This window comes from Crotalus tigris, unplaced genomic scaffold (genome assembly GCF_016545835.1).
Source record: "Crotalus tigris isolate CLP2741 ecotype Arizona unplaced genomic scaffold, ASM1654583v1 scf7180000018030.5226217, whole genome shotgun sequence".
In the NCBI taxonomy this organism is placed as follows: Eukaryota; Metazoa; Chordata; class Lepidosauria; order Squamata; family Viperidae; genus Crotalus; species Crotalus tigris.
In genome coordinates, this window is record NW_024096786.1 from 4,128,907 (window position 1) to 4,145,373 (window position 16,467).

Genomic DNA, 16,467 nt, shown 5'->3' on the forward strand with positions numbered 1-16,467 from the left:
ATCAGCAGCGGTGCAATGTGTCACATGGTGTGCGGCCGCAAGCAGCTGCATAATTACTCGGCCAACGGCATGACAGTTATCGGGGCGTGAGAGGCCTCGCTACAGTGGTCCTAAGGTAAGACATCTCCCGAAAATAAGACCTGGTGCCTCTTTTGGAGGCAAAAAAAATATAAGGCCGGGTCTTATTTTCGGGGAAACCCAGTATCTTCAAAAAGAATGTGGGGAAATAGACATACTAGAGCAATGGTGGCGAACCTATGGCACGCGTGCCAGAGGTGGCACTTGGAGCCCTCTCTGTGGGCACATGTGCTGTTGCCCCAGCTCGGATCCCCCCATAACCCCCTCACCAGCAGTCCCCCTGGAGAAGAGTCGCCCCCGAGCATGGCCCATGCAGAGCAGCACAGTGAAGGACATGGCAGCCAGGCAACGTAGACAAGACTCTGTTCTCACGCCCCATCACGCACAGTTGATGCTGCGGGGCGCGGGCAGAGGGTGTGGCCGCCATGGCACTGCTAGGCTGCATGGGTGAGAGGCCCTGCGGGCAGGCGGAGCAGGGAATAGGGTCAGGACAATATATTCAATAACATAGTAAGAAAAGTAAGAAAGAAAAGCAAACAGAACACAATATAGCATTACTATCTGAACTTAATAGTCATTCAGTTTTCACAGTTTATTTCTACACAACAAAGATTGATGAAAGAGTTGGTAATTTTAGTTCTTATATGAAAGGAGATTGGCCATTGTAGTTTTTTTGTTGTTTTACTGAAGTCAATAGATTTCCAATAGCAAAGACCTTAGTCAGAAGATCTCACATGCATTGGCAATTATAAATGTACTTCTTGATCCTAACTGCATCATATCAAACTTTGTTTGCATGAATTTATCATTGTTACCCATAACTTCAGTTTCACACAAATTTGGAAATATTTAAGCCTTGTGGTTTCATTTGCTTTGACTCTGTAATGAACGCTGACTTTATCAGACAGGCTCTTTAGAGGTGATTCTTGACTTACAACCAATCCGGGATGAGAATTTGCTAAACAAGATGGTTGTTGAGTTGCACCTGATTTTATTACCATTTCTGCCATGTTTGTTAAGCAAATCACTGTGGTTGTTTAGATGATCATGTTGTTGTTAAGCAAATCAGCTTCCCCCACTGATTTGTTGGGAGCTTCCTAGGAAGGTCACAATGGTTATTACATAACCCTGGGACACTTCAGCTGTTGTCAAAGGCATATTAGTTGGCAAGCAGACGTATTTTGATCATGTTACCATGGGGATGCTGTGATGGTCATAAGTCACTTTCTTTAGCGCCAGTTATAACTTTGAACAGTTGCTAAATAAATGATTGTAAGTTGAGAACTACCTGTATTTCTTACAGAAGCAAAGAATTTAAGTGGTCCATAAGTGAATCATTTATCGTTGAACTGCTCAACTGGTTGCATTTTTCTAAGTTTTGTGTAAGGGCTACAGTTGCTTCAAAAGCCAGCTGGCCCTACTTGTGAATTTTCAAACTAGGCCTCTGAGCCTGAACCTTGCAAAAGACAGAATGACTATAATGTTGTAAGAGAGCCTTCATCCAGTGGTGCGATTCAGATATGTGAACAACTGGTGCTCTGTGAGGATGCTGCTTCCAGAAGTCCATTCTGCACCTGAGCAACAAAAAATTAGCTACCAGTTCTGCCAAAGTGGTGCAAACTGGCTGAATCCCACCACTGCCATCATCTATTCTTACGTTAGCCTTACAAGGCTAAGAAGAGAATAGCATGCAGAAGTGCTAGTTCAATCTTTATTACAATGTTACATTAACAGCAACTAGTTAGTCCAGCGGCTTCCAACCTTTTAGGCACCAGGGACTGAGACAGGTTTTTCCACGGATCAGAGGGGGTGTAGTTTCACATGCTGCCTGCATCTTGCGGATCGGGCTTCGCTTGATTTCTGATTTCTGGCATGCTGCGGCCCAGGGGTTGGGGATCCCTGAGTTAGTCTATCTATTAGTTCCAGACAAGAAAAATGCAGGAGTACTAATTCTATCTTTATTACATTAACAGCAATCAGTTAGTTTATCTACTAGTTCCAGGCAAGAAGCTGGAGGAGTATTAGCTCTACCATTATTAAAAGATTACATTAACAGAATCTTGCAAATTTGAAAGTACTCCTACCATCCTTCATTTTTACTAGGAAAAATCCCTTCTGAGATGCTTTCCTCATCCCCTCCTCTTTCCCACTCAAGTTTTATCAGACTGTGGTCTGGGCAGCTGGTTTGCCTCTTATCTTCCAAGGACATTTCTACATACCACTGGAGCTCCCAAGAGATGGAAATGGTTGAATACAGCCCTATTTTTCTGAATCCAGGTTATAGGGGAATTGGAAAAGGGAGCATTACTTTTAACCTAATAGTAAGAAACAAAATCTGAGCAAGGCCCAGTAACTCCTGCACATAGCAGCAAACAATCAGCCGAACCTTAGTTAGAAAATTGTTTCTCTTTATGGACAACACTCCCTCCATATATGAATTAGTAGTCTTTACAACACAATAAATACGAAAATGCAATGGATTGGAACTGCCCCTGTATATGAAAAAAATCACACCTTTAAAAAATGTGAGAAATAGCATTTGGCTGGTTGTAGTATTTGCCTCGCTTACTGTCCTCCTTTAGACTTAGGCCAAGCAGAGTGAAGTTAGAGAGGTTCCTTTTCGTTATGAATAGAAATACTGTATCTTCCCAAACAGCCCTGAGAACAAGGAAGCCCTAGTTTGCTATCTAATCATTTTTAAAAAAAAAAAATCTAATGTAATCATTTATCAATACGACGGCTTAAAGCTTTATCAGCGCTTGCGGGAGCTAGTCAACCCGAAGCCCATCCGCCTTTCTCGGCCAGAACAAGGCGGTCTGGGGAAACGGAGACCATCTATCCCTTCCCCCCTTCTCCCGCCCTTTTCTTCAGCGCTCAATGGGAAAGGAGGTCGATGACGTCTTCCGCCACTAGGGAAGGACTCGAGCTGAGTTCGGGGAAGCCTCGAACGATCCCACCGCCTCGCCCGATCCGTCGCGGCCATCCTCCAGGGGGCGCTGGTGTAGTGAGCAAAGGCGCCCTCCCCTCTCCCCGGGAGCTCGAGAGAGTTGGGCAGAGAGGAAGGTGGCGGCGGGGGAGAGACGCAAACAACTTTTTTGCTTCCAGCGAGTTGCAGGCACCCGGCCCGCCGTCCGCCGGACTTGTAACTTGAGCCTGCAACTGACTGGAGCACGGCGCTGCGAGGCGAGAGGGAGCTGAAAGCCGCCTCGGCGGAGAGACCGAACTAAGCCCGCTCAGGGGGCAACGGCGGCGGGGAGTGAGTGCTTCCTTTCCCCGGTCCTAGGCTCGCCCCGACGCTGGGGAAGCCGGCAATGGGTAGGAGAGAAACCTCGTGAACCTCCGGCGAACTTTTCCCCTCCAACGTGCAGGGCAGTCGGAGCGGGGCAGGCGGATGGAGGATGCGCTCTGCCCGGCGAGCTGTCTAAGAAGGAGGCGGCGGCGGCGAGGGAAGCGCCGGGGACGACGACGATGAAGCAGCAGCAGCAGCTGCCGGCCTCGCCGCCTCCGAAGCACTACGGTGCGGGCTGTCCGGAGCCCCGGCCTCATGTGGCCCCGGCTTCTTCGGGGGGTCTCGGTCACGGCATGGGCTGGAGGAGGAGGAGGAGGCCCTTCTCGCTGCTGCCTTTCTTTTCCCTCCGCGACTACGGCTTCTGCATGGCCGCCCTGCTGCTCTTCTGCCTAGGCTCCCTCTTCTACCAGCTCAACGGGGGCCCTCCTCACTTTCTGCTGGACCTGAGGCACTATCTGGGTAAGGCCACGGAGGGAGAAAGCGGGCAGGGATGCTCTTGCCGCCGAAAGGGGCTGGAGGAGAGCCAGGCCAGGGACCCCTCGCGTTTCGTGGCTGGAGAGAGCTTTTCCCGAAGCGAGAGCCGTTTTCTTGAGAGAAGGGAAGACTTCCCGGGCTCCTTTACGTACTCTGGGAAGGGGGCGGGGGTCTCCGAAGTTTAAATTGGGTCCCACTTGTTGTTAGGGGCATCTTTTCACAGCTCTCTGCCTGCCATCAGTTCGTAAGTGGACCCATGAAATTTTACACCCTTCTCTTTCAAAGAAGTAGAAAGGGAGAGCGAGATTACTCCGTGAGGGTGGGGTTTTTTTGGGGGGGGCTTTCCAAATAAGGTGTGCTTGCAACGGTAAGTTGGTGAATAGTAGCGTATGTGAAAAATGCTGAATTAAATATTTGGAATTGGGAGGGGAGTTGTCTTTGCTACCTAATTGGGATAATTTCCTTGTACTGTATGCATTATTAAGAGCCAACAAGCAACCAAACTTTTGTCTTCATTATATTACATAAGCATACTGGGGAGGGGGGGAGGGAGGGGGAAATCCTATTTATTATAACCAAGGTTGACATGATGAAACTTATTAAGTGAATTAAAGAATACTTTAATTTGCGTTTAAGTGGCCCTAAATAAGAAAGCTTTAAGGCATAAATGAGAAGTAAGAAGTACAACAGTGGCTTTTATGAATCCTTAGCCATATTATTTGGACAGATTGCTTTAATAGGGTCCTTAATATGCACTTTCCATCATATAAATTAATCCATAGTGTTATCTTTCAAAGATTGGAATTTTAGCTACTACATTTAATATTTTCTTTTCCTTCCTTTCACTTCATAATCCTTGGAATGTTTGGTAACTGTCATGTTCTTCATTATAAAGCTATGTTTAGCAAGCACAAATAACATCTTTTGTGCTCTTATTAGCCCCATGTACAGTAAGAGCCAGTTTGTAATAGAATAGTTGGGGAACTAGAGGGTGACAAAAAAGTCCTATATCACTTCTGATTTTATTAATAAATCATTGAGGTTCACACCTGATCCCAGCCTCCCAGGGATAAAATATTGTTCAACAGACAGCAGTAGACTATTATTGGTCTTTCAAGATAGTGTTGGATAACTAGGCTATAATGAATGTTTAATGGAGGAGACTTAGAAAAATTCAGTGGAAAGTAGTAACACCCTCTGTTAACCATAAACTTAAAATAGTTATAATAGGACCCTTGGGTTTAAACATGTGTCAAAGTCATCCGCTGATCACAGCAGGGGTGTAACTGGCAGCTGGCAGATGTTTTCACATAGAGTGGGTGACATCCATTGTATCTGTTGTCTTTGGACTGTTTAGAGCAGGGCTTTTCAACCTTTTCACCCATTGTACCACTTTTAGCATATGGCAATATCTGAGTACCACCAATCGCCTAGCAAGGTGTCAAAAACTTGATGACCAAAAAAAGGAAAAAAGTGATAAAGTACAGGTAGTCCTCGACTTACAACAGTTCGCTTAGTGACTGTTCGAAGTTACAATGGCACTGAAAAAAGTGCCCCCCAAGCCACAGCCGAGCAAGACACCTGCCTGCCCGGTCGGCGGCACTCTTCCTCCTGTCCGAGGTTTTCATTGTTGTGAGCATTTCTGTTGAGGATTGGCAGCAGGGGTGGGGTGGGGGGATGTTTGGTTTTTATTCCCCCATCTGCTGGGTGGTTGCAGCAGGTTTTGGTCACTTCACATGACCCTGGGACACTGTGACCGTCATAAATATGAATCAGTTGCCAAGCATCTGAATGTAAATCACAAGACCCTAGAGATGCTGCGACATTCCAGCTGATCGGTGCTTCTTCTGGGTTCAGCAGAAGTGCCAGGATCATCGCTGAGCTCCAGCTGGAGCCTGGTGCTGATCCTGGCGCTTCCACTGAGCCCTGACAGCCCCAAAGAAGTGCTGATCCTGGGGCTTCCGCTGAGCCCTGACAGCCCTGCAGCTCCAGCCGTCTCTCGCTCAGGCTTGTGCAGTGCTGCCACCGGTTCAGCTCATTCTCCTCCCCCGCTATCACTTTTCTAGGATGGTCGCATACCATCTGCCAGGTGCCAATGTACCACAGGTGGTACCCGTACCACTGGTTGAAAAGCCCTAGTTTAGAGAACTGTATATGTTAGTAAAGTCTCTCTTTTTGTTGTTATTATTTAATGCTATCACCTAAAATGATCTTATTTTAGGCCATTGTAATTTATGAGATGACCCTTAGAGATAATGTCCATTCCTTTATAATATTTCTCCTGTTAAGATTATATAGATTTCACTGCTAACATTTAGTTAATATCCTAATGTATTTTACATGCAGTCCAGCTGATTTAGTTTCTACTACTTTCAAATGACATTGGAGGTTATATAGCAGTTGTAAGTCCATTTTCTGACATTCATGTATTATGTCCAGTAAATGTATATATGTATTGCTTTATTATGAAGCACATTTATTATTGAATCCATAAATTTATTTCAGAGGTTATTGTGTTTTATGTATTTCTTTCTGCTAACATCACCAATTCCCAAATTGATTGATTGTGAATGTTCCTTTTGAAATTCAGTAATGAAGTTTCCACATCTGGGTCCGTATACTTTTTTTTTTTTTTTTTTTGTTAAGAGAGACAAGAAGTGGAATAGTATTTTTCAAAAAAAATTCCACCATCACTGAAGAAATGGAAATAAAAGCTTCTTTTGAAGCTGCTTTTCTGTACACGGCTGCTTGATGTATTATATTGCTTTGTGAGTTTTGGTATTTCTCTGTTCCCTTTACCCACTAAATGTATTTAATACTGAACATTTCCTTGGAGGAATGTGAATCACTCTCAGGTTTGTGATTCAGATATGAGTTTATTATAGAAATAGCTAGTATAAAGTATGGAAAAGTAAAAAATTGAGGCTGTACTGTTATTTTATTCAACTACGCTGAAAAGAGTTGGAAATTAATGCTTTTCTGAGAGAGACCCAACACAAAAAATAATTGATGCCCAGTTTCTGGTTTAAAGTCTACAAACTCAGGTGGTGGAGAATTATGAAGTACATAAAAATGAAAAGTGCTTAGAATTGTTTTCCATTTAGTTAAGGAGGAAAGCAGTTATACTGTGTTAATTTGTAGTAAGAAAAAATATCTTGAACTTTATAATAAATATCAATGATCTTGATAATACAAATATATACATATACTTCACTGCTTATTCTCTTAGACATATCTGGAATCCAGTTATTTCAGAAGCTAGAGATAAGTACTAATAGTCATAAAAATCTATGTGGTACTTGACACTCTAGTTATATTCACCATTATGTAAGAGACATATTCTTACATGTATGGTGAGGCTTCTCCCTGTTTACTTCCTTCTGTATAACTTCCATGTCTGCTCCAAAAAGTCCCTCTCTAGCAGATACTATTCTACCAATAAAGAGAATACTTGTATTCAGGATTGAAATGAGAAGTCCTTGGTGATCTCTGAGCTTGATTGCTTTCTTAGTGATGTTTCATTACCAAAACTAGGTAATATCATCAGTCTCCCAAATTAGGTAACTGTCAACTTTAGACTGAGCATGGCTGCAGCCATCTTTTTCCTTCTCATTCCTAGTTGCCACATAGCATGGAGGGAGGGGGTTTGCCAGGTGTTGCTCTAGACAAAACAGACTTTCTCTCTCAGACTTTCTGTCATGGGAACCAAGGTCATCGGCTGATCCCAAGACTGCAGGCTGGGCATTTCATGAAAACGTAGTTGCTTACATAGCCTTGGGGGTGGGATTTCTTAACTTTGTATTGGGGAATTGTTTTTTTTTAAGTTTTTTTTAAACAGAGTTCAATAATAATTATTCAACAAAAATGTGTTGTCTGAGTATCTTATTCACTAATACAAATTAAATTCCTAATCCCTAAATCTTTTTTCTAACCATTGATAAAATAGGTCCAAAGTTTGAAAGTATTCTGTTTCTTCTTTTTCTTTCAACCTTAAAGTAAGTCTGTCCATTTCCGCACAGTCTAATATTTTTTTGATTATTTCTTTTTCTGGTGGTATTTCTTCATTCTTCCAATACTGTGCAAATATAATTCTCGCCGCTGTTATCACATATAGAATCAAATATGTACTTTGCTTATCAAGTTTTTCTGGCATTATACCTAGTAAACAAAATTCAGGTTTATAGTCTATGTGTTTCTCTAACATTTTTTCTAACCAAGTATGGATTATTGTCCAATATCTCTTTGCATTAACACATGTCCACCACATATGATAATAAGTACCTGGTTTGTGTTTACTTTTCCAACATTTCTCTGACATGTTTTTAAACACTTTTGCTAATCTTGTTGGTGGCAAATGCCATCTATAAAACATTTTATATAAGTTTTCTTTGTATGAAGCTGACATTGTCAATGTATAGTTTCTTTCCCACAAACTTTGCCATTTTTCTAAGTCTATATTATATCCAAAATTCTTTGCCCATACTATCATTGTCTCTTTTACTTGTTCACCTTCCGTTTTGAAATTTAATAAGAAATTGTACATTTTTTAAATTAACTTTTCATCAGAAGTTAATAATCTGATCAAACATACTCTGTTCTTTGTAATATCCATACTGTTTAATATCTTTATCATATCTGACTTGCATTTGTAAATGTGACAACCATGTTAAATTGATGCCCTGATCTTCCATCTCTTGCCTGGATTTTAGGTTCCCTTCAGAATTTAGAATGTCTTTGTATGTCCATATTTTATCGAGACTGACTAGATTTGGATGTACAAATGAATGCTTCCATTGTTGAAAGCCATCCTGGAATTTTCAAATAAATTTTACATTTTATTTTTTCCCAAGTTAATAATAATGCATTTCTAATGTAGTGGTTTTGGAAGTATTTATGTATTTTATTTTTTCCATACCCAGGAAAGCATGCCAACCAAGTTGCAGGTCATGTTGCTCCAGATACAGCAATCTTTTATTTTTAAGAGTTATCTATTCTTTATCCATGTTAACACTGATGCTTGATAATATAAGCCAAAGCCTCCATTTCCCTTAGCTTCTTGTAACATTTTCAATATAATTCTTTCCTTGCCGGATAAATTTTTGAATTAGAGAATTTAAATCTTTAAAGAATTTTTTTCTCCAGTTTTATAGGTATCACTTGAAATAAAAATAATATTTTTGGTAATATACTGATTTTCACCGTAGCAATTCTTCCTAACAACCACAGCTGAGGATTCTTCATTTTTTCAAATCGAGCTTTATTTGGTTTAACAATTTAACGTAATTAAATTGCTGTCAAATATATTCCCAAATATTTGACCTTTTTTTCTATTTGCAATTCTATTTTTTCTGATAATTGCTTTTTTTGTCTTTCTGTAAAAAAATTTAACTATCACTTTAGTTTTTTCTCTATCTTTAATCCTGCTATCTCTCCAAATTGTTCTATATTTTCCAACAGTTTAGGAATCATCTCTAAAGGCTCCTCTAGAATGAATACCAAATCATCTGCAAATGCTTGCAGTTTGTAGGTTTCCCCTTTTATTTTCAATCCTTTAATTTCTGGATCTTGCCTAATGTTTCTATTTAAAACTTCCAAAGTTAAAATAAATAGCAATGGAGATAATGGACATCCTTGTCTTGTGCCTTTTTGTATATCAAAATTCTCTGTGTAATCCCCATTTATGATTACTTTTCCTGATTGTTTCTGATGTATTATCTGAATCATATTTATAAAGTTTTGACCAAAGTCCATTGTTTTTAGTTGTTGAATCATAAATTGTATTGGGGAATTGTTATGCACCTCTTCAGACTTGGTTTCACTTTTTAAGTACCAATACTCTGTATCAATAAACATGTTCTTTGAGGAATTTGCAAGCCTCGGAGTTCTGCTTTATTTGTCTCTGTCAATTGGAACCATGACAGTAACATCATCAGTGCACACTAACACTGATGATGTTATCTACTTTGAGTAATGAAATATCTGCAAGAAACTAGCAAGCTCAGAGAGCACCAAGGGGCCCTCAGATACTGTTTTGTTAGGGAACAAATACAGTTGGATTCTCCTGTATTTCAGGGATGTAGGTTGTAGCAGTCAGTGATGAATGTATCTGTCATTTTGCTGGTATGGCAGGTAGTATCTCTATTGCACGGGTGTCAAACTTGCCGCATCACGTGACATGTCACAATGTATCGCGACCTTTTTCACATTGCCAGAGCTGGGGTGGGTGTGGCCTCCACATGATGCAACTGGCCTGCGGGCCAGCAGTTTGACACCCCTGCTGTATTGTGTAGAACATTTGATCTGTCCCTATGCCTCAAATGTCTGCTTGGAATTAAAATGCAAATGGTAGGGAAAAGGTGAAAAAGAGACAGTTTTATTTTTCCCTATGCTACAATATATGGTCTGTTGAATGCAAAAATAGTTTCTGCCATGGTGGTCAAATTTTGAGTACTTTATTGGTAGAATTAGCAATAAAGTTGGTAGAATGGTTCAAGTTATTAGAATGTAGTTGAAACTTTGGAATACAAATAATAGTATTAAATAACTTTTACTTGAATTAGTTTGAATCAGTAATCCACAAATACCAGGAACCTCTAGAAAGTTGATTGTGGTAGCCAATATGGAAAGCTTTCAATATACTACCGTTGAAGTAACAAATTCTTATGAGCCAACCATCCCACAAAGAGTGCCTCTTTTAATGAAATATAAAAAGCTATATCTAGTGCTAGGATGCAAGCATCAGTGGAAGAAAGGGACTACTATGCATATACTTTTGCACTTCCCTTTCAGAAACTTTTGCTGAGTGATTGGTAGGAAACATACACATTACCTCTCTGAATTAGAAAGCTTCATCAAAACGTGTAGGCTCTGCCTTTAATAATTGTGTAATATCTTTGACAGAAAAAGAATCAAACCTAAGTTTAAGGATTTTTTTCACTATGAAAAGTCTGTATATATGTTTTTCCTAAATCCATTAGACTTTAATTTTATCAAGGTTCTACATTTTGCTTACTAATTTTATTGATTTTGAACTTTGAAACTTTTTCTAGACAGTCTTTGTTGGGTGTTATCTATATAGAATTTATTAGAGAAGGGTTTTGAAATGTACAAAAAGCAAAAAAAAAAAAAAAATAGACTATTGGAGTCCTGAAAATTCAGCCTTCACTTTGCAGTCATCATTTCTTCTCAAGGAGTTATTGAGAAATAAATGATGTACAGTAGTGGTGGCTGTTAATGGTCTTTTCAGTTTTTCTGCCTAGAAGGCTAAGAGGAATGCTGTATACTAAGAAAGTGAATATGCATGAAACTGGGAAAAAGAAGCAGAAATTATATTCCGCTTCTTTCTAGTTCCTTACAATGTTTAGAGTGCTTTTATAACATCCACCCAAATATTTTGTACAGTTGGTAGAAAAAGCAGTTAGAAAGATTAGGCAGCAGAATTAATGTCTCTGATGAACATATGCAATGGAGTAACAGAACAGTCTTGTATGAAAAAGCCACAAAATGCATTAAAACAACAGGATGGGAGCAGCAAAATTACATGTGCCTATTGTAGACTCAAGCATGGAATTTGTCATAATATACAAACAAACTGTACTCCATATCAGCTACTATTATTTAACCAGGTGAGAATAATATTTCTTCAGTCCTGTGTGTTATTTATGGCTGTCACCAAATATAACCAAAATGAGAAATACATCAGAAATTCCAAGGAATATTAATTCTACCTTTTCAGCCTGATTATTTTAACAGCGCCTGTTTACTTTGCTATGTCAAGGTACTTCTCTTTTCAGGTTGATTTATTTTCTATTTAGTGTTTTTTATTTTTATGAAATTACCTGGATTTATTACTGTACTGTACATAAAAATAATTTTGAAATATAATATCTCTGCAGGCTTACACTTTACAAAGCATTTATTTATGTTAACTTCATTCCCTCATTGCAGCCTGCCCACAGATATTAGTATGAGGAAACATACTATACTGCCTGTGAATAATTTCTTCTACATATTCTCCAGGAGTTAGCTACATATTGGCAACAGAAGTTCAGAAGCAATGGAAAAGTGTATAATTAGATTGTGACCTAGTAGATTGCATCATAAAAATATGAACATTGGAATATTTTTCTTCCACTAATGGGCAATAGTTTATATGTTTTCAAGGGTTTTTTCAGTTCATCAGAATCCTTTCTAGTATTTGGAGCACATGCAGAAATTATGAATGTACTACAGAAGGGTGGCAGTTAGTAAAACAAATTCCTCCCCATCCCTTATAAAAGCAGAGAAGCAGTTTAGGTTCCAAATTATTACTTTGTGTATGATTTAAGACATAGAAATATTTCTGACAAGGGAATATATCCATCAGTTTGGTAATGATTGGAGTGCTGCTGTAACTTCATCTAGAAATTCATGTAAATATGAAATGTCTTCTAATGCAGGGCTCCCCAACCCCCAGTCTCTGGACCAATACCGGTCCGCAGCCTGTTATGAATCGGGCTGCACAAGTAGAGGGCAAGCATGCGAAGCTCATTTGTCCTTGCATGGGATTAGGATCTGTATTTTACATTTTATCATTGAAACAACAGAGGGCTCTGTTTAACTGGCAGACTACATATTTTACCAGGTTTAATCCCTGGCATTAACCATGGAAAGAGTAAGCAATAATAGGAAGGATTCCTACCTTCAGATGGTAATCAGTGTTGACGGTTGTGGTTCAGTTAGACAAATAATTAAGTATAAGACAGCACCAAGCAGTTTCATGATTAGAATAGGATTTGGGATGATGATGTCAGTTTTCCTTTCCACATCTTTTCTCCCTGTCTGAAATTATTTTGTCTACTTGCTTAATGCCACATAACAGTGAAGTTCCTCACAAAGGCATTCCTAATTCTTTGGAAATATTATAGAAGTTGCATGAATTATATAAATTTAAATTTACACGACTTATATAAATTAATGCATATATAGAAGGAGGGTTTTTTCAATCTTCCCCCCCCCCCCAAGAAAGTCTTGATTATAAAATTCCGAAAGCTTTACTTCAGGGGTGTCAAACTTGCAATGTCACGTAATGTGTTGCGACGTATCACGACTTTTTTCCATTGGTGGCAATGGGATGGGCGCAATTTTGCTATGATGCATCTGGCCCGTGGGCCCGCAGTTTGACACCCCTGCTTTAATTGGTTTCTATCTTTCTGGTTTCTCGTTTAATATGAATATATATTGACAGCAAACCAAAGTGCACCTTTCATTATGAAATTTTATATTGACTGAAAAAAGAGTGGAAAATATTTATGATGATTTTACTGTCTCATCAGGTAATTCAAGGCATTGTCAAGACAGAGAAAATGTCTGTTTTGAGAGGTTTGTACATATTACATGATTTTCAGTTGAACAAATGTAAGCACTTTTCAAAAGTGCTTAAAAATACAATCTGCTCTCACTAATTTTATTTGCTGACTTTTAGAGTATATCCTATCAAGTTCCTACATTTATAGATATGATGAACAGGAATGAGATGTATTACTGTATTACTGAATGACAGTATTAGTAACTGGATATGTTTATTACAGGATTTGTGTCTAATAAATATTAAAAGCAACTTATATATATTGTTGTTTTCAGTTCATTGGTCCACCATTATATGCCTTGTAATTCCTTGACATACCGTAACTGATTTTTTTTCTATCTGATATTTCTCCATCTAATTTTCTTCAGTTTATTCTTCCAACAGCTGCATATGATATTTCTTTATGACTTCTACCATGGGGTTTTTTCTTGACCTACCATTAACCAGATTAACCTAGATTCAGTAGAGACAAAGTATTGGAAACTTGCACAGTGGTTGGGTTTTTCGGTTTTCCTTCAGTGATTGGGGAGAGATTTTTATTTTACAAAAAAGAAAAAAAAAGAAATTATAAATTTCAACTAGGTCAGATCAATCCCCTAGCCTTTAGGAGAGACTTTTTATTTAGCATCAATTATTGTAGCAAAGAGGAAGAGATGAAGCAGAAATCAATTGTAGACATGAGAATCCAGCTGTTTCCTCAACTGAATGGCAAGTCAAATGTCCATACTAGATTTTGTTACAGTTAGGAAAAAAGATTTCTGTTTTCTACTTTGCAGGGATCAACAATCTATACTTGCATGTAATGATTTTAGAATAGTCCCGGAAATGAACTGTTGTTTATTTTTAAGCAGCAGAGAAGAAAGTAGTTACCGTAGTCATGTTTTCCAGTGCTATCTAATAGATCATTAGTTGCTTGCATTTTGTCACCTCTGTTTGCCTTAGAGTTCTTTTCTCATCTTGCTTGAAACAGTCTGAAAAATTTCTGTGAAAGAATTAATTAGTTTCAGCAATCAACATTAAACTTAAAATGATGATTTAGTGAGACAGGGTAATAAAATAGTGGTAGTTCTAAATGGCAAAGAAAATTATGGATGTTTCATTTATATTTTTCCTAAATTCCTAGAGGGAATAAACTATAGAGAACTTATACCTTATGCAGCTGGGGACATGAAAGAAAAACTTTGCCCTTTTACATGTTATGTAAAACTTTTTTTAATTACAATTAAAATGTGTTTATGAAATTTATTTTAGGTTGCAGTCAGGTTTTATCTTTTAGTAAATATATCATCTGTGTGTTTATTATAGCTGTTTTTAAACTAAAGAACTGTAAAGGAGCCTTGTGGGTTATTACATTATAATAAGCTGAACTAAGTTACTTTCTTTCTTGGAGACTGATTTCTTGATACTGAAGGCATGATTTGAAAGCTAGGAAAAACACGTAAAAGTCCAATTAAACTGATTTATTGTTTAAAAGCCTGTGCACAGGTGGTTAGTACCTGCTTGGAGTTTAGATAAGAGTCCATGGAGTTCAGTGGAGGTTGGAGTCAGTCTGCTTTTCTTTTGATTCTGCATTCAGATTCCTCTTATTTCTTCACCTATAGTTGGAATTTAGGAAACCATCTGTTTTACACGTTTATATCAAACTAAACTTTGCATTCCCTTTGAAATAGCAAGTCTGCAGCTAGATTTGGTATTATTTGGTAAAACCTAAATGGTAATAGTGCCAAGTGATTACCATGTATCACTTAGGATGATATGTCAACTGCTTATAGGAAAGGGCTGCTTTTCTCCTTTGAAGGCCTATATGGCACAGGGACATATGATTATTTGAACTGCCTGTCTCTGCCCATTGCACCTGATTCAGGAGAATAAGTATGTTCTAAGTCCCCCAATTAAATGTCACCTTGCGAGATTTCATTGTCTGTTGCAATGCTTGGATTAAAGCTTGGAGGGCCCTAACTCTTTTGGCCTTTTAGTAGGCCATGAACATCTGCCTGCCCCCCCTCTAGTGCTAAGGCCACAACATTAGGGGAACCTAAGATATACATATTTATTTTATGACTTTAATATATTGGGCTAAGTTTTTTTGATTTGGTTTTTTTTTTGTACTGGACTATTTTAACTTTGATTATGGGGTTCTTTTTAAGGAACAGAATTTTTACAAATGCAGATACATTTTGTTTGTTTTGGAAAACACTCCTAATATACTCACTTCATTGTATTTTCTTCCTTCTATGTATTGTCTAGATCAGAGGTCCCCAACCTTTTAGGCACCAGGGACTGGTTCTGTGGAGAGAGGTTTTTTTCACGGACTGGAGGGGGCATGGTTTTGCGTGCTGCCTGCATCCTGTGGATGGGGCTTTGCTTGTTTGCGCGGACCGGTTTCTGGCATGCTGCTGACCGGTGCCATTCCACGGACCAGGTTGATGTTATTGATTGATGTTAGCCTATTTATTATGTAGCTATTAAAACACATCTTCTGGTATTTCTTTTGAAAGTTTCTACTATCTGCTATGTTGGCTGTATTTATTTAATACTTAAATAATATTTTGTTGCCGTCTTTTTCAGCACTTACAAAACCGATCATAAATTCAGATTCTTTTAAATTGAAACTGAATCAAAATTATGTTAACTGAAGTGGTAGCTAGCTTGAAAAATACAGTTCCATCTGCATGCTTACCATTTCTCTCTTTTTTTAAAAAAAGTTTTTCACTCCCTTTGAATTTATGCATCTTTGGTGCTAGAGGGTGTTGATTTTTCTTAGTGGTTCTGTGTTCTCTAAATATTGTGCACAGGATTGATTCATATCCTACCAGAAAAGTATACTTTGGTTATTTTGGCCTTTATGGTAATTATGTGCATGATCATAAAGCAGTTATGTTGCAGAGGTTGATTGAAAAAACAAAACAAAAATACTGAGCCATAACTGATCCTGTACAGTTATTTAAAGGGAAAAACACAGGATATTGAGTCAACATGCTTTCATAATTGTGGCTTTTCCTCTTTTCCATATGTTTCAAAATGTAGCCTCCATCCATTTTTGTTCTAACACAAATGAGGCTATTGCCGTGGTGGCGAACCTATGGCACGGGTGCCAGAGGCGGCACTCAGCGCTCTCTGTGGGCACGTGGGCCATCGCCTCAATCCTAGGCCTTCAGCTGAGTTTTATAAAACGTTTTCGCTTTAGGCTTCCACCACCGTGTGCAAAAAAAAAAAAAAAGGTTCAATCAGTCAATTTCAACTTCTCGCAGGAAAAAAAAGATCTTGCAAAGTTGGAATT

At 38.7% G+C, this 16,467-nt stretch overlaps 1 protein-coding gene across 1 annotated transcript in view; it reads left to right on the plus strand.

The window, feature by feature from the left end:
• Nucleotides 1-3,092: 3,092 nt before the first annotated feature.
• The window catches only part of UST (uronyl 2-sulfotransferase), a 120,238-nt gene continuing 106,863 nt past the window's right edge, over nucleotides 3,093-16,467 (plus strand). The window contains exon 1 of the mRNA XM_039346877.1: nucleotides 3,093-3,826. Coding sequence (XP_039202811.1) covers nucleotides 3,547-3,826 — 280 coding nt within the window. The 5' untranslated portion in view covers nucleotides 3,093-3,546. The remainder of the gene's footprint in view (nucleotides 3,827-16,467) is intronic.